At 39.2% G+C, this 26,537-nt stretch overlaps 1 protein-coding gene across 7 annotated transcripts in view; it reads left to right on the top strand.

Moving 5' to 3' along the window:
* kank1a (KN motif and ankyrin repeat domains 1a) overlaps window positions 1-23,741 on the top strand; it is a 48,375-nt gene extending 24,634 nt beyond the window's left edge. For 2 of the 7 annotated variants that reach the window (XM_053481014.1, XM_053481015.1), the window contains 11 exons: window positions 1,797-1,919; window positions 9,893-12,547; window positions 14,216-14,365; window positions 15,241-15,340; window positions 15,456-15,659; window positions 15,763-15,850; window positions 17,081-17,300; window positions 18,715-18,857; window positions 20,783-20,983; window positions 21,171-21,269; window positions 22,774-23,741. In XM_053481014.1, coding sequence (XP_053336989.1) covers window positions 1,883-1,919; window positions 9,893-12,547; window positions 14,216-14,365; window positions 15,241-15,340; window positions 15,456-15,659; window positions 15,763-15,850; window positions 17,081-17,300; window positions 18,715-18,857; window positions 20,783-20,983; window positions 21,171-21,269; window positions 22,774-22,836 — 3,960 coding nt within the window. In that variant the 5' untranslated portion in view covers window positions 1,797-1,882 and the 3' untranslated portion in view covers window positions 22,837-23,741. Of the gene's footprint in view, window positions 1-1,796; window positions 1,920-5,675; window positions 5,771-8,850; window positions 8,965-9,892; window positions 12,548-14,215; window positions 14,366-15,240; window positions 15,341-15,455; window positions 15,660-15,762; window positions 15,851-17,080; window positions 17,301-18,714; window positions 18,858-20,782; window positions 20,984-21,170; window positions 21,270-22,773 lie in introns of those variants that run through there. The other 5 variants (XM_053481020.1, XM_053481016.1, XM_053481021.1 and 2 more) reach the window with 4 other exon arrangements.
* The last annotated feature ends 2,796 nt before the right edge of the window (window positions 23,742-26,537 follow it).

Genomic DNA, 26,537 nt, shown 5'->3' on the forward strand with positions numbered 1-26,537 from the left:
ATTGCATATATCGTTCTTGATATGCAATAAGCTGCTCAGTCCGGTGACCATTGCAGTCAGGTTTAAACAGCATTATGAGTGCTGTAATGTTAAGGCTGTTCTGCATCATGTGATTTCCACACTGGCAATTTTGCTGGGAAAGGAAGAAGCATTTTCAAGCTTTTTGCCTTCCTTCTGCCAGAGTACGGCCGGATATGATTGAGTCATAGAGTATGATACCCTGGGGAGATTTGGCAAGTTTTTACTTTAAATAGCAAGACGTTTTGTGCATTGCACAGCTGTCTGGTTATGCTGTTTCTTATGGTTTTTATTGTTGAATGACTAAATGAAGCATGAATGTGTGTGTGTGTTTTGGATTGAGTGGTGAAGTTGAGAAAGTGTGCCCAAGTAAATGAAAACTGGTGCAGTTCATGTTCGTCAGACCATGTTCTTTCACTGGTCTGAAAGACATACTTGCATTTTTTTTTTTGTGGGTTTACAGAACACAGCTTCTATGTCGTATTCTCAGAAATTAATGGGAAGACGTTTGGGATTGAGGCTGGTTGCACATCAGAAACATTTGTTTGAGTAACCACACGGGTCTGCGCTGATATTTTCCACCGTTCTCGGTTTGTTTTAGGAAGTACCACTTTTTCTGTGTTACTTTTGGCACTGGTTATAAAGATTATCATCAAGCATTGTTTAACATTGTTTTTGATCTGCTCTTCTGGGAACAGCGCCACAGGCTTCTACATCCTGCTGTTTTTTCAGGAATTTTTTAAGCATGCTGTAAACTAAGGCTTGACCTCGTCTGCACATCTTTGTATCTTTTCCAAACATTAGTGATAGCATCAGAGTGTTCAGTAGTGGCAGTCATCGTGGACGCTTTCCCACCATGGACTTTAGCACTTGAATTGATGACCCTGTGTTCCATGATTAGCATTACATGGTCAAAGAGCCTCGTTCTGGCCCCTGATTGGTGGGATTCATGTCTGCCTCCTTCCCTGTTTATTTTCACAACAGAGATAAACTACGCTAGCAGTTGACCTGGCTCAAGACGAGAACTTAGTTCGTCCCAGTCTATATTTGACCTCATCGCATTTAAAGTTTTCCCAGGTTTATTTAGAGGCTGTCTGAGGTACCACTCTGGAAATGGAGATGTTGTTTTTGTTGCCCACCACTTAAAAAGTGAAGACGAGGTCTGCTCTGCTCTGATATAAGGGCCTTATGTGCAGAGTTTGTATTGACCCAGTATGCTTACTCTGTTTATACTGTATTGTGCCTATATTGAACGCCAAACAGTTACCGATGTATAAATGTGCAAACTTCTGTTAGACGTCTGTCTATCCTTCCATCTGTCTTTTTGTCTCTATTTATGCATCTGTCCTTCTGCCTGTCAGTCTATCCATCTGTTTGTGTCTGTCTGACCTATTTATCCATCTATGTGTCTGTCTGTGTCCATCTGGCTCTCATATCCATCTATTCCTCAGTCCGATCCATCCATTCATCCCTTTTATATATTCTGTCTAAAAATAATGCAAATACACAACCAATGTTGCATATGGATTGCCATCGGTACACACAGGTCTGATCCTGTCAGTACCCTTAACCACTGTGTAATAAACTGTATATAATAATGTCTGACCTGTGCATGTTTTTACTCATTTTTATGTGTATTACCAGACTGACATTAAACCAGCACATATGGCACTAACAGTTGATTTGTATGCAATAAGCTTTTCTAACTTTGACCATGCATACCGCTGCTGTGCTTTGCATGATGTTTTACCTAGATGTTGTGTGTTTCTTGTCATCAGGTTGCATGGTAAACTGGATTTGATGCATGGCATTTGTATGACCCCATTCAGCACCTGTGTGGGGTTGAGAGTGACTGGTTGTAGCCATGGCCCAAACTACACAACATAACGGCACCCCTGCAGGTAAGACCACTTCCCCACAGTTGTATTTCAAATTACACATCATGTACTTTTTTTTTTTTTTTTTTGCGCCATAAAGAATGGGTGTGTGTAGTTTGTACACTTCATTAGTGCATCCAACTGCTGTGGATCAGTCGTGCGTTGTCTGTTTTGACCCATTTTGTGATCCAAGAAAAGTGTTGATTAACTGGAACTAATTAATGAGCTGTCAGATTTGATCATATGTCATCTGCTCGCTAACTCGTCTACCTTAGAGTTACCAACTGGGACGGGACTTTTTTTTTTCTGTCAACAAATGCTGTGTTACAGTTCAGCATAAACCACTTGGATTAACATGCTAACAGATATATATATATAATTTTTTTTTTTTTTTTTTTTTTTTTTTACAAAAAAGTTAAGCTACTACTAGCACTCAGTCGGGAGGGCTGAAGACTATCACGTGTAGGCGTGGGCAATATAACCAAAATCTTTTATCACGGTAGAAGCAATTTTCTACCTCGATAACGATGTATATCACAATATAGCAATTTGTATCTGAAATGCATAAATATTCAAACGCAAAGAAACTTTTACATAATGTAATTTTATTTAAACTGTGAATTGCTGAGGCTTGCCGCATTTTTTTACTTTGGCCATATTCGTTTGGATGCTTGGATTTCAGATGATAGAAAAGGTTTGACGTGTTTCCACCACTTGTTAAAACAGTACACTTGCGTACCTTGCAAATCACGTTCATCTCATTCGTATCACTTTTCTTATACCCAAACCAATTCCACAACACTGACGATGCACCTTTTTTCTTTACAATCTCCTTGTTGTTGGTTTTGTCCCATGTAAGCAAACTCACTGCTGCTGCACCGTCTTCTTCCATTGTCGAAGTGTATGTGAAGCCAAACACATCAAAAGTGGGATGAAACCGTGGCATATGATTAACCCAAATATCTGCGCGGCCCAGTGGACAGCCCGACCCCCTTTTTTTTTTAATTTAAAAACAATTTGTTTAAAATGTCAGGACCGTTTAATATTGTTTCCGCCTTGCCATGCCTGGTGTGTACATGCGCCTCCCAGAGGGGTAAAATGTATTTTGATGGTCGGCGCAGTCTATTTCTATCAGCGTCGCGCAGGTTTGTGATTCGAGCAGCGCTGCTTAAGTTGGTCCGCGTTGCGCGATCCACCGGGTCTGGATATTTGGTCTGCCCACGCCGGCTCAATCAGGTGCCACGGTTTCGTCTCACTTTAGATGTGTTTGGCTTCCCATAGAAGTGAATGTGTATTGGGTGGTTACATAACGTGCAACGTCATGTGATCTCAACCGCGATTAAGACGATAGACCAAAATCTCTATCGGTGTATACCGGTGTACCGGTATATCGCCCACCCCTAATCGCGTGTTTTCTCCGAACCACGTGGCGCCAGCCGACGGCATCTTTTCGAGCAGCTATACGCTGCTTTCGCTTGCGTGAGCTTACAGACGGCTTTGATTGACTGTAGCGCCGTGATTAATGTGGGAGCACTAAGTACCTCTCATCCCGCCCCTCTGAGAGAGCTCGGCCAATTAGCTTTCTTTTGACCTCCGGCTGCGAGAGGTTACAGCATCACCCGGGAATCGAACTCGCGATCTCCGGATGATAGGGCGAACACTTTATGTACCATGTACCATAATATACTTTGAACCTAATTCTTTACTTGATCATCTTGGAGAGAATATTCAAGTCACATTTTAAAATTTGAAATCACTAATCAGCCTGCTTTTTTCTTTAAACCATGGTTCAATATGCTTCAAGAAAGATTTAAATCCACAGGGACTATCCACATCTGTGCATTGTTCGAAATGGCACACAGGAATTTTAAACTCCCAAAGTTTAACTGGTTTTAAAGGGCACACAAATAGGTATAAGCTGGATTTTTCTCAGCATGGTGTGAAATATGTGCTGGCAGCCGTGCTAGGCCATGTGCACACATTTTTTGCCTCTTTACACATGGGTAAGAAAAAAGGAAAAGACAGAAATATGCATTTTATTTTAAAATACTTGAACTTTTTCATGCATTGTTACTTGAGTCGTAAATTAAATTAGTCAAATCCAGTGCTAGTAGTTTTTTTAATTTGTTTCTTAGGATCATACAAAGGACACATCATTTGCACCAGTTATAATTCTTGTTTGTGCGTAACCAGGGATTTACATTAAAGCACAGAACTGATCAAAAAAGCACTGATAAAACGATCACAGAAGGATTCTTGTTTAACATGGAAGTCTCAGTCTGTATTCTAGCTTGGACCATGTGCGTGAAGAGTCTTCAGTTCAGTCACTTTGGCTCTGGGATGTTTGAACAAAACTGTTTGTCACTAATGGAAAACAAAAGGTCTTGTCTATTCTGTGCACTTCAAATGAAGCCAGAGCCAGGCACCTTGTTAGAAGCATGTTGCTAAGCTGTGGCTCTGGGCAACGTGGAGCTGTAACTGATTAACAGCTCTGTAAATAGTGGAATCCTTTCCATTCAGGAGGGTCAGTTTTCTTACAATGGCTTTATACAGTAATCGGCAATAAAGCTGGTTTTCTCCTCTTTGGACGACTTATCTTATTTAAAGATAATCAGCTTTTTGCTTTACATTAGTTATTTCATAATTTCACATTCTTAATAAGATTCTCAAAAAGCTGTTCTTTTTATAATTGATCATTTCGTGTGAAGATTGGCACCCCATCCAGGGTGGTACCCCTAAGTCCCCTGGGATAGGCTCCAGGCCCCACCCGATCCTGTATACAGGATGAAGTGGTATAGATGATGAGCGAGTTTGTGTTTTATGTATATTCTGTAGACTTAAGTTTGGTATAACTACTGTACGGGCTGTTACAAAGTGGTTGGCTGGATGTTAAAATGGAAAGCTGTGGCAAATCACTAAGCCACTTTGCTTTAGACCATTTCATTCTACCACATACCAAAGTGACTCCATATTTTAGACGTACATAGCTTGAGTTTAATTGTTTCAACTCTGAAATCTTAGATGCATTGTTAATTTATACACAATTCCATTTGTAATTCCCATTTCTAGGTTTCTGTCCTTTTCCTCTGCATTATGATAATCATGGAGGTGCATAATCGCAGGTCGTAGGTCCTCTGCCAAATCTGCAGAAAGACTGTATTCAATTTAAAGACTCAATCCCGTCATAACTAACCATTCACAAAGACATCTTCGTTCTTCTGGTTATTTTTTACGTCCCTGTCACAGGTCATATTCTTGATGGTACACTGAAATAAACAAGGCCTGATTATAATTTTAAACCACCAACTGCGGTGTTTGCTCTCTTGTCACAACCATTTCCATCCCATTTCACATATGGAGTATTGCAGACTTTTATTGCTGAAACCTGGTAATGTTTTAGTCAGGTCTTCCATGGACCATCGGGTGTAAATAGCCAGAATCAGGACAACCGCGCGTCCGCTCTCAGTACACTCCATAGACTTCCATATGTGCTCGACTTGATGGTTAACTCCGTTAGCTTAAAATTAGGAGTATAAATATGGCTGGATGTGTGTTACTCCTAAGCCTAGCCTGTTCAGCCAGGTGGATGCATTGTGTGTGTGTTTTTAATTTTTTTATTTTTTTTTTTAAATGAGCCGGCTTGTTTGCTAGAGAATGACGTGAATTCCTAGGGTAATTAAACTCCGAGCTGACGTGGTTTCCTTGGGACGGGTCAGGAAATACCAAACCGGCACGAGGAAAAAGGGCCCTTGTTTTCTCTCAGTTTAGTGCATGCGTGTGTAAGAGCAGCGTCTCAGTGGTAACCAGCTACAGCACTGCTTGCACAGCTCTCCTCACCAAATGGAGCTGTCTTTCATTTATTTGCGGATCCAGAGGTGAGTGTGGACTAACAGAATGGTTGCCTTTTAACAATTTCTTTTGAATGGTAAATGATTTCAGGCAAAAGTGTTGGAAATTTGTTGTTGAGAATTGTATTAAATGCATTAAGAAATGTGTGAGAGTTGTGCAAATGGTTGTACTCATGACTTTCATGGGTCACTTTACTTTTTTGAGTTGGTAGTAAATAGGTCTACTTTTATTTAGTTGGGATGTCAGGACAAGTTCTGTGTCTATCTGTTGGAATTAAATTTCATCCAATCTAACTGGTTCATTTTGTCTGCTTGTGGTCTTATGCGTCTTTCTAACATCGTCATGTTGAAGATACACCCATCAAAGCTGTCACTTACGTGCAAAACGTTTTCAAACCCAGATGATCTATGGATAATATGCTTGAAGAACCATGACGCATGCCTGGTATCTCCATAGGCTGTCAGATTTATTTATTTCTTTTGCCTTTTCACTTACCAAGCTTACTTTAACGGTCTTCTTACTTTAATAGTTTTACCGTAACATTATTAGTTAACATTATTATGAGGACTGATACAGGTAAGGCTGAAAGTGAGTACCATCGAGGTCAACGTTGAAAGCTGAGATGCCTTCCCAAGATATTTGCACTTTGTAAAGCGATCTGCCACGCGATGTTTATTTTTCTCCCACATTATGAATTTGGGCTCAATCAAGGCCAAACACGACTGTCTGCTCTTTATTTTCACTGCAAACATTTGCCGGATTCCACTGAGCTAGCCCTCTAAAGGCCTGTCTGAAAGCGCCACACAGGATCCCACTGTGTGAAACCGTAAACGTTGTCTACAGAGGACTATTGATTCCCTGAAGAAGTAGAAGAGGAAGAAAAGTTCTTGAATATGGGAGCAAAATCATGACATACAGTAGTGACGGCTAGTCCTCCTAAAAGTAGATAACCAGAGTAGATACTGTAGAATGTTCACAAAATAGGTAGCTCCATTTAAAAGTTAAGAGGGCTTATAAGTTGCGGTCTCAAGATTCGAGCTGAATTTTCCCAATTTAAGATTTATTTTATATATTTATTTATTTTAACCAGATGGTTACATGATTAACATTCCTCCTCAGTGACCACTGCTAAAATTCCTTCTCAGCATGATTGCTAAAAACATGAATCAGAAATTTACAAGAGGTTTACAGAACATAGTATGGTACCACCGTTTTATGTGATAGAGTTTATTTAGTGACCTCATCAGGAAAATAATTACATGTAAAATAATAATAATTAAAAAAAACTTTTACTTGTAGCATGTCTATCTTCAATTAGTAATGTGAGCTTCAACTTCAACTTGGCTACCTGTATTTAATTTCTTTCCTTTTTTTGTGTGGTCAACCTAAAAAGTTGCATATGTTGCACTTTCTTTGCAAAGTTTTTCTCCAAAGTAAATATTCCCATTCCTCAAACTTTATCTTGGCTTGACTTCACTGGTTTGCAGCTGCATGGAAGCAGATCCACCTCGAAAAAGGGGCACGATAACAGTGCGGTTCGAGCAAGTGTCACAGATATTCTTACAAGGACCTCTGCCATTTATTATTATTATTATTATGAGTCATATTTGTGCCATGATAGATGCACTCTTCAAATGCCTTATCTGTTGTTGACTATTTTAACTTATTTTTTATTTGTATTTGGTTAATTGTGAAGGTAAATTATCAAACCAAGACAACTTTCGTTTTTAGGTTTGTAAAGAAATGTTAGATGAAAACCGTGACTATTCACTGTGGAGATGAGTCTCTGAGTACAGATAAAGCTTCGTCATTATTCAAAAGTCATTTGAAAGCCAAACACTGGCTCATTTCCTATGTTCCATTTTAACCAAAATGAAAAAAAAAAAACTGTCCAAGATGATTTCAAAAAAATCAAAACATTTTAACAAGCGCTTCTTTAATTTGAAGAGATAAATTTTCCCACTGGAACAAGTGAGCTCTCGCACGCACTCTTGTATGTCGTCTTGTATTAGTTCAATCCGAGTTTGTTCACAAACAGCTCCGTGATGACACAATCATGCCGCTCTGTCTGGTGTGTTTGCTAATCCAGCCGGAGCTATCTTTGGGGTCATCTTTTACTGCAACCCTATTGGGTGATTCTGTTTCCTCCTTTCTGCTTTAGCTACTCACCTTTAAATAGTTATCTAGACATATGCCGTGACAAAAACATCGCGTCTTTGTGACTGGTGCTGTGATTACTTGGTGACAGGGGTAATTAAGCAAACAGGTGAGGACAAATTAGATTTTCAAATGGGATATATTTGCGAGCGAACCATATGGTGTACTCTCCCTTTGTTTAATACAAATATTATGCATTGATTAAGTGTGTATCTTTTTGAGACCAGGTTGCAGAGATAGCTGGTAGTTAAATTTCAACCAGAGATACACTTATTCTTTAAATGTTGTTTCTGATCTAAGCAATGATGTATTGACTGGACGCAATATCTTTGAGGTTTGTGTGTTTGTCAGCATTGTTGCATCGTGAAATTTCTACTGCTTTAGTTGGACTTGTTCCTTGTGCTCCCTATTAGTCACAGGTTTTGCAGTGTCCCGGGTTGCGCGTGTACACACACACACACACACACACACACACACACACACACACACACACACACACACACACACTGAGGTCAGAGCTCAGTTGTTCCTTCTTCGATACTCTTCTGTGTCTGCCTGTTTTCCAACAAGCTAGGGATTGTTGTCAAGCATGTACTGTAAGATGGCTGTTGTCCAAGAGTTTGAACGGGCATTTTATTTAAAACACATTTATTTGTCTTTTTGGTACAATAGACTCAGAATAACCTTTTGATTCAGTGTTTGAAAGGAGGACTGTTTTATTTTGTCCGTCTATATAATTTATACTTATAGCCCGCAACATTGTCTTGAAGAAAGGCTTCCCTGTCAGAGCAGAGTGGGTATGAAAAAAAAATATATTGCAAGGGAAGCAGGGGCAGGAGGATGAGCCTTGTAATTGGCTGAATAGCTGAAGCAGCCAGCCTATGGGAGCTGAGTGGAGCTTGGCTAAGTTTACACCAATAGTGGAATTTTTCCCCTTATGGAGTGAGGATTGAGAAAGTGCCTGTCTTTAGCCTGCTCGTTCTGGTTCCTACAGTCTGTTACTGCCAAAAAGTATTGAACCAAGTATTGGAGCTCCGAAAAAGGGACTGCTGTTTGATGCATGGTAAGTGGACCTTGAAGAATTATGGGTTAAATTCCCAGACTGCCCTTTCTAAATGATCTCTTTATACAGGAATTCCTCTGGCAGACCTGTCTTGTTGAAAAGTTAGAAATGATGACTTTGATCTAAATTAAGATGTTTTGGTGACTATTTTAAGCAGCAGATACTAAGAGAATAAGGCTTAATACTGTGTAGATTTAAAAGCCTGGCTGAAAATGTCATGAATCCTCTTCGGTGCAGTTTGGAATGTGGTACTGCATACGCAAGGCTTGTAAAGTTTTTGTTCCTCTGTCACGACGTTCATTGTTTGTGCAGTGATAATGAATGAATTTTTATTTTTAAAGCAGTGGTTAGATTTTTGGTGCAGGGGAAAGGTCTCAACATTTGCCTGGAACTCCACCCCTGGAACGCATTCTTTACCAAAGTTATTAAAAACATGGTTCCATATTTGACTTCGTTTCTATTCAGGTTGCCTTGATAATATCTCAAAGGTGTTCTGTTTGCTACACTGTGAGACGTGGAAACTAAATTAGACCTCGTTAGACATCTGTGTTTTTCAGTGGCATGCCAATAATGTCAATTTGGTTCCTTGAGCTGTCTTGATTGATTGATGTGTGCAGCTTTCCATACATTGAGTTTACATGTTTCTACTTGCAGGGGGACTTTATTTTGCTGGTCAGTTACTATAGAGAGCTTATGCCATGCAAGTTTGTTCATGTGGTTTATTCAATCTTAAAAGACACTTTAAAAAGTTAATGGAATGATAAATGAATGTCTTGCATTTTTTTCCCCCTTCTACAGGCTTAGTAGTCATTAAAATAGCTTTTGGGTATGTGTTGCGTTGAAGAAGAAAATCTTTTTTTTTTTTTTTTGGCTTGGTTCAATTTTATTTATTTACATTCATGGGTTTTGTCTTTCTTATTCTCCATAGATAAAGATGATGGTGACAAGGACCCTGCGGCCCCCTATTGTTTGGAAACCCCATATGGGTATCAGATAGACTTGGACTTCCTCAAGTATGTTGATGACATCGAAAGGGGCAACACCATCAAGAAGCTAAACATTCAGAGAAAACCCAAAGTGACCAGGTTTGTGCCACCCCCTCAGTCTGGTCAGGCTGAATGGACCTCTACCGACTCTCTGTCATCATCCAACAGTGATGAAAGCAAGCAGTCACCAGTCTTCTTTGCAGCCCGGAACCAGCTAGCTTCCCTGGGCCACATTGCACAAATCAATGAGGCCCCACAGACTTTTCTGAACGTTCTTGAGGCCAAGCAGCAGCAGCTGCCACCGCCTTCACCCCATCTCCCCCGTCAAAACCTCCAAGTGGAGAAAACACTAATGGAGACTCGGAGGCGATTAGAACAGGAGCGGCTGCTCATGCAGCCACCAGCAACTGAGCCACCCCGTCGGCGGCTGGCCAGTTTCGGGGGAATGGGTTCCAGTAGCTCTTTGTCATCCTATGGTGGCTCATATGGGGCAAGCCAGATCTCACCTAGTTCAAATTCTACTCAGCATAATGGACATCTGCCCAATGGTGAATACAATCTCTACTTAACATCCTCCATGGGGAGCTCAATACGTCACAGTCCACTGAGTTCAGGTATGACCACGCCAGTAACTAACATCAGCCCCCTGCACCTTCAGAACATCCGTGATCAGATGCTGGTGGCTCTCAAACGACTTAAAGAGCTTGAGGAGCAGGTGAAAACCATCCCTATTCTTCAAGTTAAGATCTCTGTTTTGCAGGAGGAAAAAAGACAGCTCGTGTCACAGATAAAGAACTCAAAACTACCTGGGCAGGGCCAACCGGGGGCATTTCGGAAGCGATCCTACAGTGTAGGAAGTGCTGACCAGTATGAGCCTGTGGCCCAGCTTCAGTCGGGTTCCGAGCTGCACATTGTTGAGCCAGAAAACGTAGAACAGAGCTCACAAAGACTACAGGAATTTCGGCAACTGACGGCTGAGGTACAGGCTTTAGAGAGAAATATTCAGGACACCAGTATGAACTCAGAACATGCCTTACACCAAATACAACACAGTACAAACCAAAATGCCTTGCATAGACAATGGAACCGTGAAAGTAAATCTATTGGTGTTGGTGCAGATGAGAACATGAATGATGTAGTAATCTACAGGAAGTTGCCAGGACAGAGCAAGGATGTTGCTGTAGGGACTGAGCAGGAAACAAGGAGCACAGGAGTTGGGGTGACTGAGGCCATGCTGGGCATGACCACTGAGGCTGAGGCTGAAATAGAGCTGCAGCACCAAACCATTGAGGCTCTCAAGGAGAAGATCTACAGATTGGAGGTACAGCTCAAAGAGACCACTCATGAAATGGAGATGGGCAAACTAAAGTTAGAGCTTCAGGTGGCTGGCTCAAGGAAGAAACTAGACAAAGGTTCACTGGCAAAGCCTGAAATGTATAGCACTTCAGTAGAGGCCAAGGTCTCCACAAAGAGTCAAGGGGTGGGGAATCATGCGGAATGCAATGAGGTCAGCACATGCCACGTGCCACAAACACACACTGTTGGTGTTTGTTGTAAACCAGATTTAAAACATATTGCTGTGGGTCCAGATGTGACAATGGATAGGTGGGTTGTACAAGAACGTGTGGAGGTTCAAGATAAGTGTGTTGGAAAGGAGGTTATAATGTGCCATCAGGAATCGGGGGTAGAAATATGTACGTGTGAGGTGGGAGTGAACACTCAGTTGAGTGTGGAAAGTTTAGACCTTTTTAAGACAGAATCTGAACCGGCAAAAGTATTTAGGTCCATTGGGTGTGGAGATTGCACAGTAGATGTGTTGGTTAGTCCGATTAAAGAGGTGGTGTCCAAAGCCACAGTGACTGACCCTGTGAGTAGAATGGACTCGGCTGTAATGGTATTACCCGCAGTGTTTTCTCAACATACAAACACAGAATTAAATACTGTAGATAACTTCACTAACACTGAGTGCATTGTTCTTACTGATTCATGCATGAACACTCAACAAATTTCTGAAGACAAGCAAACCAACACAGTACCATTGGAGACTCGCACTGTCGCTGTTGGCGATGGACTTGTAAAAGATACACAGACCGCGGTAAAGTCTCGCTCCATTGCAGTTGGTACCACAGCTTCAGATGAGACTACTGAAAAGGTAACCTGTTCTAAAACCAAAGACAGTGGAGTTGGGCTTACTAGCATAGATGAGAACTTTTTGGTTGGTCTTAAGACACGGAGCATAGCTTGTGGCCCTTTTCAACCACTAATCCAAGAAGTGGAAAAAAGCATGGACGTTGACCCAGTGGTCACTGCAGAGCCTCTCACTTCAGAAAACAAGCCTGGTACTCACGTTGACTTGGATCACTATATAGAGAGAGTGCAGAAGCTTCTTCAGGAGCAACAGATGTTGCTGGCTGAGAATTACAGTGAGTTGGCAGATGCATTTGGTCCACCACAACAGTCTCAGTTCAATTCCATCAACAGTGAGTTGGTTACCACTCTGTCATCCATCAACTCTGTGATGAAGTACGGCAGCATTGAGGATCTCCACAACTTGGGGCTCGGGGGTCTGCAAGCAGACTCTGGCAATGTCAGGAAAGGTTAGTCATGTTTTTTCATCATAAAAAAAAAAAAGATATTTCAATGTCATAACAGTTGGTTGTTTAGTTCAGGCTAAATTCTTTCAATAAAAACAATGTAAATATTCATTTTAATGTCTTGCAAGTAAACAGATTATAAGCCATCATGTCCAATGAATCACTACCTAGTTTACATTTATATTACAAGCCACAACGCAATTTCAAGACATGGATTTTTGCATGTCATGTAAGGTTTACATCCATAATTATAAGTGACTTTTATCTGGCTCTAATGTGGATGAAACGTGCATCTTGATGCAACTCTGCTTGCTTCGACTGAGTTGAAAAAAATCATATTTGTCTGACCACTCATTTATTTCAAACAATGGATGCAATTTTAGCAAAAATATGTGTGGGATTTTGCTCTGTAGGATGCAAGCTGTTAGTCAGCTGTATTTATTGAGGTCCAAAAGAAGGAAGAATGACAGATGCCTGGCTTTAGCTGTTTTATCAGTTATTGCTTGCACCGCTGTAAAATCCCCGTGCATGCCGGTGCTGACTGATGACATCAGCGAGCTCCCCACGCATGAAGAGGCAAAAAGTTGCATGAATTCCGATCTGCCCGTTCTCATTCATGGCGAACAACCACGTATTGAATATATAGCAGATCTACGACCACATACGAAAGTGACTCAGGTCCGATCTGAAAAACATCACTATGTGGGTTCTGACAGCCCTTAAAAAAAAATCCTGAAGAATGCAAGGAGTTGAAATGGAAGCTATTTAGAAATGGGTATTTTTTGTTGACGGGACTGTATTCATCCCCATTTAAATGTAAATGAAATTAACCTAATTTGTAATGTCCTTTGTGAATTGTTGTTTCCAGATTGATTCCGCTCATGCTGAACATTGTGCAACACTTAAACTCATGTTTGACTCAGTATGATGCAATGTTTCATTTGAATTCCTATACTGATGAAGTCAATTTCCCTGCTGCTTTAACAGTTACTTTTTCTTAGGAAACATTTTCTTTTTTTCCTTTTATACAACTTAAAAAAATAATAAATCAGAAGAAAAAAATCAAAAAGTCAAGGAAAATTTGATTGACTGTAGTTATATTTTATATTGTTGTATTTTCCTGCCTTTCGAAAATTTGCATCTAAAAAATATGTGTACTGGCACATGTTTAAAGCAATGCTGTAAAGATGTAGCAGTAAATAATTTAAGACGATACAACTTTTATTGCCAGTATGACATTCAGTAACTCAGACCAGATTTTTTGTCGTACACAATGAATCAGCGCTGTAAAAAATGAAACAACAATGTTTGTGCCTCCTCTAGAGAAATACAAAAATGTTTCAAGTGCCTGCATGTCAGGCCAAGAATATGCATTTTTGGAGGCTAAAACGTCAGAATGTCTTGCACTACAAAAACACGTACAGTAGAAAAACTGAAAGCAAGAGTGATTGCAATGAATATGGATCCAGTTGTGTTCTAACATGTATTTTGCTTTGTAATAGTGTAGTGCAATTATTTGTGCCTATAAGTGAAAAATAGAATCGGTTGTTTAAATGCATCAACATGTTCCTCATATTTTACTGTCATGTTAATTTATTTCAAATAAATGTAAGTGTATACTATAATTTTGGTCATGCAATAACTATAGTGAATGTTATTCTTTTTGCTCAGACTCCCAGATTGCCAGCTCTCATCGGGTCAGTGCAAAGCTGGAGGTCACTCATACAGAAAGTGTGTGTGCAGAGGATACCGTGTCCCATGAGCAGAGTGCGGCTTTACAGAAAAGCCATATGGACCAGCAGATGTCCACTGCTCTACATGGTAAAAAAAATATATATATATGTATATATATATATATATACAGTTAAACATTGTTATTTGGGTGCAAAAAATGTCCTTTTAATCCAATGGTCCGTTTTAGAAAGGTGGCTGAATAGTGTAGGTCTTGTTGTGTGCAAATTATAGACCTCTATTCTTAGCTGTGAAAATGAAGTAAATGTCTATAACGTCTGCTTTTGCCGTATACTGCATGCATGCAGAGGCCACATGTGTAAGGCATGTTCTGGCAGTTCACAGGACTGTGTTTTTCTTCGGCTGTGTGGAGAGAGGCGGAGGTCCTCTGGGGTATTTGGCAGCACAAAGCCTGTACTTAAAATGTTTGGGATAGTTTGGGTTTTGGACAGGTTTCTGTAGCGTGTTGATTTTTTTTATTTTTTAAATTTTTTTAAGCCCATGTGTTTAATTTTAAAAGGTAGCTTTTCTTTAAAACTCATGCATTACTGTTTGATTTTGTATTTCTAACATGGTCTTGTTTACGTTGGGAGTTGTTTCAGTCAAGAAACATGTAGAACTTGGCAGAATCCTGCGTTTGGTCTTGATTAGTGGTTAGTGTTTGCTGGAAATGTTAAGGAAACTTGCTAATTTCCCTGCAATCGCAGTAAAATGACATGGTGTGCTTTGGATGCCAAACAACATTGTCAAGTGTTGAATCGTGGCTCATATCAAGTCCTGGTGTGACTTGTTTGTTTTTCTGTTCACTTCAGGAGTACATATTTTTCAGTGCTCCACCTTGTGGTTTTAATGGAAACCTGTCTGAACATCCAGCATATGCATACTCAAAGCTAGAAACTATGTCACAGTTAAAGTATTCGCTTTAATCATGCCTAATACATAATATTAATTTTCCCTCTTTGTAGGTAGCCAGAGTGCCCTGAAGTCCATCATGAAGAAGAAAGACGGGCGCCAGGTTTCCACAAGCACCAAAAAGAATTTGCAGTTTGTTGGTGTGAATGGAGGGTAAGAGCTCACACTCATCAGTCTAGAGTAATGTCTTTTTTGTGCAATGTTTGTTCTGTTCATTTTTATAACCCTGATATTACCTATATATATATACATCTATGTATTTATTCAGATATGAGTCAACCTCAAGTGATGAATCCAGCTCTGAGGAGAGCAGCTCTTCAGGCTCTGAGGGAGAAGAGGATGAAACAGAGGGGTTGGGGTTGGAAAAAACTACAAAGGACAGGAGGAATGATCAGTTCAGTAATGAGGGAGCAGGCGATGTAAAGAGAGATGTGGAAAGTTCTGGCCAGGAGAATCAGGAGACACGAGAGAGGTAGACGGTCTGAAATATCTTTACCATCACGGTTGGAGAATTCTCTCCGATGGAAGGAATAAGGTCTCGGGTATAATGGGTATTTTCTTTCTCAACTCTCTAGGCATGAGTTAAACGAAAAGATGCTGTCTGCATGCCATGTTCTCAAAACCTACCTGAGTGATGCGAAGTCATTATCCAGTAAAGATGTGGTGAGTTAAAAAAAATAAAATAATTAAACATAAAAAACAGCCCTACTTGTGAAATCCACCTGCATAATCCAATGGATCAGTAATTTTTGAATCAGATATTTTGGTTAGGAAAAGAGGAACAAACCAAACTATCTCTCTCTCTCTCTCTCTCTCTCTCTCTGGAAAAAAAAAAAGATAAAAGGAGAATGTAATTTTTTTACTTATTATTTGGAGTAAAAAAAAAAAAAAAGAGTATGGAGTTGGGAGTTACCACCCCACGGGGCCGAACATATTAACATATATGACTTCACATATATTATAATATTGAATATTAAATAAAATCTAAATAAAACAAAGAAACAAGGAGGAGCGATGAAGCGCTTGTCAGGTATATAAACCCATGTAAAATAAGGAAGTTCTGGACTCCGTAGACTTGGAGGACCCTGTAGTTTGAGCCTGGTGTGGGGTGTCTGTTTTTATGAGTGGTTTAAACGAAAAAAAGCTGTCTGCATGCCATGTTCTCACCTGAGTGACGTGAAGTCGTTATCCAGTAAAGATGTGGTGAGTTAAAAAAAAAATTAACATAAAAAACAGCCCTACTTGCGAAATCCACCTGCATAATCCAAAATTTATGTCTATTTCAGAATTCTCTCTGTTTTTCTAAGCACTTAAAATAAAAAAAAATAATAAGAGGGGAGGGGTTCCTGAAATCAAATTCAGGTTTTGAATAGTTCCTAATGCCTTACCGCTTAAGGCAGTTATGGGGTAACTCTAACAGGCTTGTTTTTGACTAATGTAGTGGAAAAAATGTTAGAGGAACATCAAATCAGAGTGGAAAGCAATGATTGGAGCCAGATCTAGCTGTGTACTGGCAGGGTTCAGCCAAATCCATAGCCAACTGATATTCCTAAAATAAAAAATAATAAAATGGCTTTAATGACCATTGTTAGTTCTAATTAGGATTCTTTAAAAAGAATTAAGAGTTGAGTTTATTATGAGGAGTGGATTTTGTTGGATTTGAGTGATTATTGGAAGGAATGCAATGTTGTGTTTTTTTTTGTTTTTTTTTTCATATAATTTATTTAATAAGAAATGATTTGTTCATTTTTCTTGTTTTAGCTCATTCTCATTAATGCAGTTGCCCTAATTAGTATTAAACACTTATTAATTCTTAATATTACCTACAGCTCAAACAATTACACTTCAATTGTTGTAGCACTTATTCCTCCTTTCGTTTGTCTCGTATCACAGAGAACATGCATGAACACGGTGCAGCACGAGTGGTTCCGTGTGTCCAGTCAGAAGACAGCAGTTGCCACTATGGTGGAGGACTACCTGAACGCTTTCCGTAACGTCTCACACACGCTGCTGCAACACGTGGTCAACATGGCTGATGGCAATGGCAACACAGCATTGCACTACAGTGTTTCCCACTCCAACTTCCACATTGTCAAGAAGCTGCTGGATGCAGGTAACCAGTTAACACCATTTATTTTATTTTTTATACATATGGTCATTTCACAGATGCGCTTATACATGGGCACAAGAATACGAAGCACGTATACACATAGACAACCTGAAGGTTTGATTAATTAGAAACTAATGCCGGCTTATACAGTAAGTTCTCCAGGTAGTAAGGAAAGGACGATTGAAATCATAAAAAGGCCAACAAGGTCTAAAATTCTCAAAACAGTAGGTGTAATTTTTAACCACAGATTGGAAAATTGTAAAGGCCGTGTATAATGTGGTACAAAGCTTTTGTGAGGACATGTTTAAATTTCATCCTTGCTGCAACAAGCCAGAAGAGTGACCTTATTAGAACAGTCAAATAAAAGAATGTCAGAGTTTATGAAACAGGTGAGGAGCAACATTTTCAATGCCTGGTTTGGGACACACCACAGGAGGTAACCCTGCAAGTAGAAAGTTGCACAAGGATGAGGGAGACTGGAAAAAATTTGAGCTCCTTGTGAAAGTTTCTTACAAGTTGGGAAGAATATTTTCTATAATGACTTTTCAGAAAGGCAGTCAGATCCCCCAATGTGGCTGAATTAAAACAATTGTGCAAAAAAGAGTGGGCCAAAATTCCTTCACAGCGATGTGAAAGAGTCATTGCAGTTGCAGGCACCAAGGGTAGCACAAATAGTTATTAGGTTTAGGGGCAATTACTTTTTCACATAGGGTCAGGCAGGTTTGAACAGCTTTTTTCTCTTAATAAATGAAATCATCATTTAAAAACTAGATTTTGCATTTAATTGGGTTATCTTTGTGTGGTATTAAAATTAGTTTGATGATTTGAATCATTTATGTGTGAAACATATGCAAAAAATATATACTGTATTTATTCACAACACCTATCTTTATCGACTTCATCAACCACATTCAAGGTTTTCTCAGGCAAACTGAGAAATTTCACTATGCGGCAATGAATACATTCATAAAACTTTTTTGTTAATCTTCCATTAGAAACCCCTCTGAAAGAACTGGATAAGTGGGCTTTTTAAAGTCATTGTTCTCTGGTTCTTCTTCAGTTCTTTTATAAATATCCCATAATGCTGTTCCTGATGAGGTGCCAGCATTTATTAGAGAGAAAAGCCCATTGTCAGCTTCCTTTCAAGCTTCTCCAGTCCCTGATACCCTGTGTCCCAAGTGAGGCCCCCTATTCTTCACTTTTATTCTTAGAGCTTGGACCAACTGCCAGTCAATAAATCAGTGCTTTAGCCCTCAACTTCCTTTTTTTCCCCCTCAAAAAATACATTCTCTCAAAGGTTTGCATGTAGAGTGCCTTCCCCTCTTGATGGCTAACAAAGGAAGCCCTTCATCCTTGAACATGATGAGTGGCCTCTGAACCCTCTCTGATATTCTGGTTCCCATTCTTTATGTCACAGATGTCTGCAACGTCAATCAACAAAACAAGGCAGGATATACCCCCATCATGCTAGCTGCGTTAGCTGCTGTCGAGGCGCCAAAAGACATGAGGGTGGTGGAGGAGTTGTTCAGCAAAGGGGACGTCAATGCAAAAGCCAGCCAGGTCAGTCGATTGTCTGTATGTCAATGTGATCCAAAAAATCACATTGTAGGATTTTTAATGAATGAATTGGTAAATTCCTCAGTAAAATAAGTATTTGGTCACCTACAAAGAAGCAAGATTTATGTCTCTCAGAGACCTGTACCTTCTTCTTTAAGAGGCTCTTCTGTCCTCCACTCGTTACCTGTATTAATGGCATCTGTTTGAACTCGTTATCAGTATAAAAGACACCTGTCCACAACCTTAAACAATCGCACTCCAAACTCCACTTTGGCTAAGACCAAAGAGCTGTCAAAGGACACCAGAAACAAAATTGTAGACCTGCACCAGGCTGGGAAGACTGAATCTGCAATAGGTAAGCAGCTTGGGGTGAAGAAATCAACTGTGGGAGCAATTATTCGAAAATGGAAGACATATAAGACCACTGATAATCTCCCTCGATCTGGGGCTCCACGCACGATCTCACCCTGTGGGGTCAAAAAGATCACAAGAACTGTGAGCTAAAATCCCAGAACCACACGGGGGACCTAGTGAATGACCTGCAGAGAGCCGGGACCAAAGTAACAAAAAGCTACCATCAGTAACACACTGCGCCGCCAGGGACTCAAATCCTGCAGTGCCAGACGTGTCCCCCTGCTTAAGCCAGTACATGTCCAGGCCTGTCTGAAGTTTGCTAGAGAGCATTTGGATGATCCAGAAGAGGATTGGGAGAATTTCATATGGTCAGATGAAACCAAAATAGAACTTCGTGTTTGGAGGAGAAAGAATGCTGTGTTGCATCCAAAGAACACCATGCCTACTGTGAAGCATGGGGGTGGAAACATCATGCTTTTGGGCTGTTTTTCTGCAAAGGGACCAGGGCCAGCCCCAAAACATCACTGCTCTAGAGGAGATCTGCATGGAGGAATGGGCCAAAATACCTGCAACAGTGTGTGAAAACCTTGTGAAGACTTAAAGAAAACGTTTGACCTCTGTCATTGCCAACAAAGCATAAATAACAAAGTATTGAGATAAAATTTTGTTATTGACCAAATACTTATTTTCCACCATAATTTGCAAATAACTTTTTTATAAATCCTACAATGTGATTTTCTGGGGGTTTTTTTTCTCTCTTGTATTGTGTCTCATATTTGAGGTATACATATGATGAAAATTACAGGCCTCTCTCATCTTGCACTATTGGTGGCTGACTAAATACTTTTTTGCCCTACTGTACACCAATTGTCCACTTTATTAGGAATATCTTTACACCTTTTATTATGTACAGTTGTCTAATCAGCCAATTGGCATTCATGTAAAAAATCAGAATAAAGAAAAGCCATGTCATTTATATTTAGACATTTGGCATTAGATTTTTATCTCATTATACATCTGAGCAGGTTAAGGGACAACTTGATGGTTGTGGGATTTGAACCTGGGACAATCCAAACCATAGTTTCCAAGACCACTGAGCTACCCCTGACTGCTCTCATGGTTATTGATGCCAGGTGGGCTGGTTTAAGTATTTACGAAATTGCTGAACTTTGAGTCTTAAGAGTTTACACAGTATGGTGTGTGAAACAGAAAACATGAATTGTGGTTTGTTATAAGAGAGCTCAGAAGAGTGGAAGGGCCAGATTAGTTTGAGCTTTGAAGTTGAAGAATTTTTAGGATATCACGGGCATAGACTCTCAGAAACTTTGACCAACAGTCATGTCATAGGTAAAGTCACAGAGATCACATTCAAATGTTTAATGTGGAAAAATAACAAGAGAAGCTCTTGACCTGTACTTGATGCTGTGTGATGTTCTACATTGTGCTGCGCAGACATTATTGGCTGATTTGATAACTGCATAAATGAGCAGGTGTACACATGTTCCTGTTAAATTGACGGATGATTGTCAAGTGCTTTTTAGCCTTATTATTAACCCCTTAACTCTGTCCTCTAGGCTGGTCAGACAGGGCTGATGCTGGCAGTCAGTCATGGCAGAATGGACATGGTGAAGGCACTGCTGGCCTGTGGCGCTGACGTCAACATTCAGGACGATGAGGGCTCCACGGCGCTCATGTGCGCCAGTGAGCACGGGCACGTGGAGATAGTCAAGCTGCTACTGGCTCAGCCGGGCTGTGATGCCACACTCCACGACAATGTGAGCTAACAAACAAAATCATATCGATGTCAATCACGATGAGAACAGGTTGCATCATGATTATGTTTATATTCATGATTTGCCTTGTGCTGACTGACTCAAGGGTTAGCTACTGACTGATTAATTTTATAAGTGAAAAAAATTTAACAGAAATCTACACTAATATGCATGTGTGTGTGTGATTCAGGATGACAGTACTGCTCTGTCCATTGCTCTGGAAGCTGGACACAAAGACATTGCAGTGTTGCTGTATGCCCATGTCAACTTCTCCAAAGCGCAGTCACCAGTAAGTTCCTTCCTGTCTGCGTTCTGTAGAACCGTCTGCTTTAACACACTAATACTGTCTTATTTAGTGCATGCTGGAGTCTTCTGTTGACCTAATCATTATCTTTTATCACAAGACATTAAATAACGCTTTCAAACACAGCAGGCTTTGTATTGACACATCATAAAATTTAGTGTTGTATTTGGATGATGAGCTGTTTTGAGATAAAAGACAAAAAAAAAAAAAGTTTTGGCACTTTAAGATTCCCAATTAGAGATAGTATATTTTGGAAAAGGTATTTAAACATTTTATTGTAGTCTAATTATTTAAATAAGAGATAAGATAATATCAATCTTTATCAATTCCCAAGGGAGATTGCAAAATCCCAAGGGAAAACGTTAAACCTTATGAAAGAGAACTTCTTAGCCTATAAGTTCATATTGCAATCGTATTTGCATATTCCTCATTCAATAAAATGTCAAATACTGTATTACTTTTGAAAAGTTCTTCCTAAACATTCTTCATAAAATTAACTAGAAAACATTTTACAATTATTAAAAAAGCATTACAACAAGCAATCCATGTTTTTTGTGTAATCATACGAACACGTCTTCTGTTTAGTAAACTTCTACATGTAGCTAATAGACATAAGTAATGTTTAATGCCAGTGTTATCTGATCTTGGCCACAGCATACATTTTTCTACAGCACTGAAGACTTTTTAAATGTGCCAGAATATTTCAACATTATAAGTCCAGTGCATCTAGTTGTTACATATTATATTTGTATTAGGGGTGTAACGGTACACGTAATGGAATTCTTACTGTTCGGAACAGGATGTTCCCCAGCATTGTGATGTGAGTGAATACCGTCAAGCTTTAACTAGTGCTGGGTGATTTCCAACATTAATTCAGTTTATTCAGATTGAATGAACAGGCAGCATGTCGAAGAGGACTTGTATGGAATTTGAACAGGTTTATTTAAAATATTTTAGCATTCCATTCTAATCTCTAATTTGGTCAGAATTATGTCATTTCCGAAGTGGGAAACTGGATGTCTGGGATTTGTTAGAACTATAAGTAGCGCACACATCTTAAAATCAACCGTTCAAAGGAGATTATTGCATATTTTGGATGACTTCAGCATTGTTTTACAATGTGGAAAGAAATAAAAATCAGAAAAGACTGTTTAATTAGAAGGTGTGTCCAAACTTTTGACTGGTAATATATGTGCATTTACAAATTTTTGCAAGTTTTAATGTTTATAAGTTAAATTCATAATAAATAAATAAGAAAAAAAGTCTTCAGCTAAATATGACTTTCTTCTACATGTTTGTTTTTGTTTCTGACAGAGTACGATAAAAACATATTTATTGATTAGATAAGTATGTCTATGCTGTATTCATTTTGGATGCTGTCAGATAAATCCCGATACATCACTGGTTGCCTCTGAATCATGATGCAGAACTTCCCAGAATGTCATTTCACCATATCTTTTTTTTTTTTTTTTTTTTTTTCCTTCTCCAGGGAACACCTCGACTTGGCAGGAAGACGTCTCCAAGTCCCACTAGAAGAAGCATGTTTGATTAAACAAGCCCCGCCCGCATACCTCCTTTAATTCTTCTCTGCTGCTAATTATATAGTTCATATGTGCCTAGCGTTCATAGCCAGCAAACCCGGGAGAGAGGACTCCTCAAACCCTGATGCTCCAAATCCATCACAGACTGTGAATGGGCTTTTATTCAGCACTTTTCTGCCTTCAGTGTCACCGTCATCTTCTCTTCCACTTAAGAGTTGTCAGTGGTGTTCTGGTAACTTTCGGGTCACACCAAATGGGTTCCATAGTGTACGTGTTCATTTTGTGCCTGAATTAACAATCAAGCCATGTAGAGGGGTTTAACATCAACTGGAATACGGTCACAATGTAAGCTCAAGTCAGTGTAGATATTAGGGTTAATGTTATTTCTTTCAGTAAGTTGTCTTAGGAGTCTACTCTGTATTTACTTGTTTTTAATCAGGCATCAATTCTAAGATAATCTGAAGTCAAGTTTTATATTTGAACCCTGTGAATATGACTCAGATTCACAGCAAAGTAGGTTTAAATCTGTCTTCGTCCCAGTGTCCCTGGAGACTTAGTGTGACGGGTAGGGCTACAAAAATTCAACAATATTATTTTAAATATTGCAGTAAGTTTCTAAACTGAACATAAACCCTAATTTTATACATGCCATTTTTATTTAATAATCACAGTATTTACTTATTTACTATCACAGACTAGCAGGAGGAGTCAATAACATGAAGTTATATATTTATCAATTAAAGGTTTTAATAAATGTAAACGTATTTTCGTGGTATGTAAATGTTTACAGTACGTGGTTATCATAGGTTTGAGTCCCCTTCCTTAAATAAATTTCTATCAGACTTTATGGTACTCTTTTCTGAACTTTATTTGCTTAAAGTTCATATCACTTTCCAGGTAATAAAATTCTCTTTTAAAAAAATGTGTATTCTTTATATTTATTCTCCTTCTATTTTTAAATGTCTGCACTGGATACACTCCACTATTCAGAACTGTAGCAGTGTCTCCCTCTAGTGGATTTTGCCAGTAATTTCCACAATTATCCTAATGGGTTTCTTTTTTGTTAAATGTCTGCATTAGAAGTTGAAAGTTTTTAGAGCTAAAAACACTCTGCCAACCACCTTAACATGCTTCAGACATGCTGGTTTTTGTCTGGTTTGATGCCCCAAAACAAGCTCTTTATTAATCTAGTACGGGGCTGTTCAGATTCCAGTCCTGGAGGGTCAGTGAGCAAAAGAATAACCAAACTGTGCTGAACAAACACGCCTGATGCAACTAATGTTGTCTGTTTTAGTGTGTATGTTTGTGCTTGTGTAATGGACACTGGCTTTCTAGGACAAGATCCTGGTCTAAAACCTGATTCTCCTGCAGTCTTGTTTGGAGTCCCTTTGAAGACCTTACATTCACATTACGATCCAGCGCATTATATGGGCCTTATTACCTTACAGGCATGGCATGCTATTCATCTTTCAAAGAAATATCTTCTCTGTTTGAAAAGCTTTGAGTCTCCCTTAAGAAGGGGGGGTCCCTGGATTTCTTTTTCATAGAACTTGCAACAATAACTTTACATTTATTAATGACAAAGTAAACAAAATAAATAAATGACAGTGAGAATTAGTGATTATTTATTTTTTTCAACCAGAGAAGGACCTTTTGTCCAACTGCTGGTCTCCCTCTGGCGGCCATAGAGAGAAGGACTAGTGCAAAGGATAAGGGATGAGTGCCTAGGGTTGGTCAGGGAGCCCCTTATTATCAAGGTATGTGTCTATAATAATATATAATAATTAGGTGTCAGCTCGATTATCTAAATCTTCACAATATTTCCCAACACTTTTTGTTATAGTATGATTTTTTTTGTGCTATCATTTGTTTGTATAGTATAGAAACTGCTCCTTTATATGACCTGACACCGGGCATGACTCTATAAGACCTCTGAAGGTGTGTTGTCTGGTACCAGCATTTTGCCAGTGGATCTTTGGGTGCTTTTGGTTGCGGGATGGGGCCTTCATGGATTTTTACTTGTTTGTCAATGTGCAGTCTGTCTGTGCCTGATCAGATTGGGATCTGGGGAGTTTGGAGGCTGGACCAGTGGCCTTGGGCTCTTTGCCTGCTGGGCCCTGGGCGTGGTGGACTGTGGTGCACTAGCTGTACTGGTGTCTTTGTATTGTGGCCAACATTTACTTTTTTTCCAGCTAGTTGCATTGTCTTTTTTTTGTGGGATTAGAGCCTTTACTCCACACATGAATAAACAAGCCTTGGGTGTCCATAATCTTGTGACTAGTTTAATGGTATACAATTAATAATCAATGTTAGTGTGTTGATGCTATGGATGATTGGTGTATATTTCAAATTTAAATTATATACAGCAATTTTAATTTCTGGAAAAAAAATAACTCAACTTTTCAAGATAAAATAAGAGGAGGCAGATGTGCAATTAGTGGTGATGGACACCAGATTAGAAAGTGTAACTACCAAGTGTTTCTTAGTGGTCCTGGGTTCTGTTTTTTTTCAATAGGCTTAATTGTGGTAAATCAGTAAAACACACATCGCCTTTGCGATTTGAGGCAAAAAAAAAAAAGAAAAAACATAATTGGAACTTCTTGAGATTCACTGGTTTATTCATCCGTCTTTAGTCTTTTCTGGGAACAATAGACATAAGGCAGGAATAAACCCTGTATAACATACTACTATGCTTATAATCTACTGCTTAAAACATCTTGGAGACATTTTATGGCTAATTAAACAATTACATTACCAAGCTTTACGGATTTTTTTTATTATTATTCCAAGAAACTAATTTGAATATGGATATTTGCTATCTAGGTTTTCTGCCACGGTTTGCTAAGAACCGCAAATGGAATTTTACATATTTTAAGGATACCAGGGAACCAGGCAAAACTCTCCAAGGTCGCGTGTAATTTGTATTCAAATTTTAAGTCATGGATTCCAAACACCAACCACAAAGGTTATTAAAAAATTCCACTTTAGCATTTGATGCATTAGTTAATTATATAAGCTACAGAAGCTCTGGTGAATTCCATGGCCAGGAGGATCTTGGCCGTGCTAGATAACAATGGTTCTCACAAAACATTTTGACACTTTTGGCACAGTTCTGATATGTTCACTTGGGGAGTATTGATTTTTGTTGTTAGTTATTTCGACAAATAACTGAGAACTGCATGTAGAGTTATTGTTAGAGGACAGGAAATCAGTACTGCTATATAAGCTACACATTGACTACTCTAAAGTATATACAATTTTTATTTTTATAGTATTGCCCTTGAGAACGTATAATAAAGTGGGTGCTGATATGTGAATGTGTGAAAAATAATATAATAATAATATATAGTATGTATATAATACTTGTTTATATGGGGTAGCAGGCTTTTTTTTATCCTAAGAAGCAAAATTCTCACTTACCATTTTACTGTATGTTCAGTGTCATTAATGAGACCCCTATTAGTAGATATAATGGAGAGACAAAGCTCCAGAAAGCAATGCATCTATTTGACACAGTTGCACTTGATTACTAAGATTTGCCTTGGCTATTTAGTAATTTGTGAGGTGAAGATAGGGTGATGGTGCTAAAGGCCCTTAGTAGCATAAAAGTGCAAGCTTAGGAACCTTATCTCTTTTTGAACAGAGTGTACAGATGAGGAGTTGAGAGAGCGGACACACTAAAGAACTAGCTCTGCTGCATCGCAGTTAAATC

Source organism: Clarias gariepinus, chromosome 21, assembly GCF_024256425.1.
Source record: "Clarias gariepinus isolate MV-2021 ecotype Netherlands chromosome 21, CGAR_prim_01v2, whole genome shotgun sequence".
Taxonomy (NCBI): Eukaryota; Metazoa; Chordata; class Actinopteri; order Siluriformes; family Clariidae; genus Clarias; species Clarias gariepinus.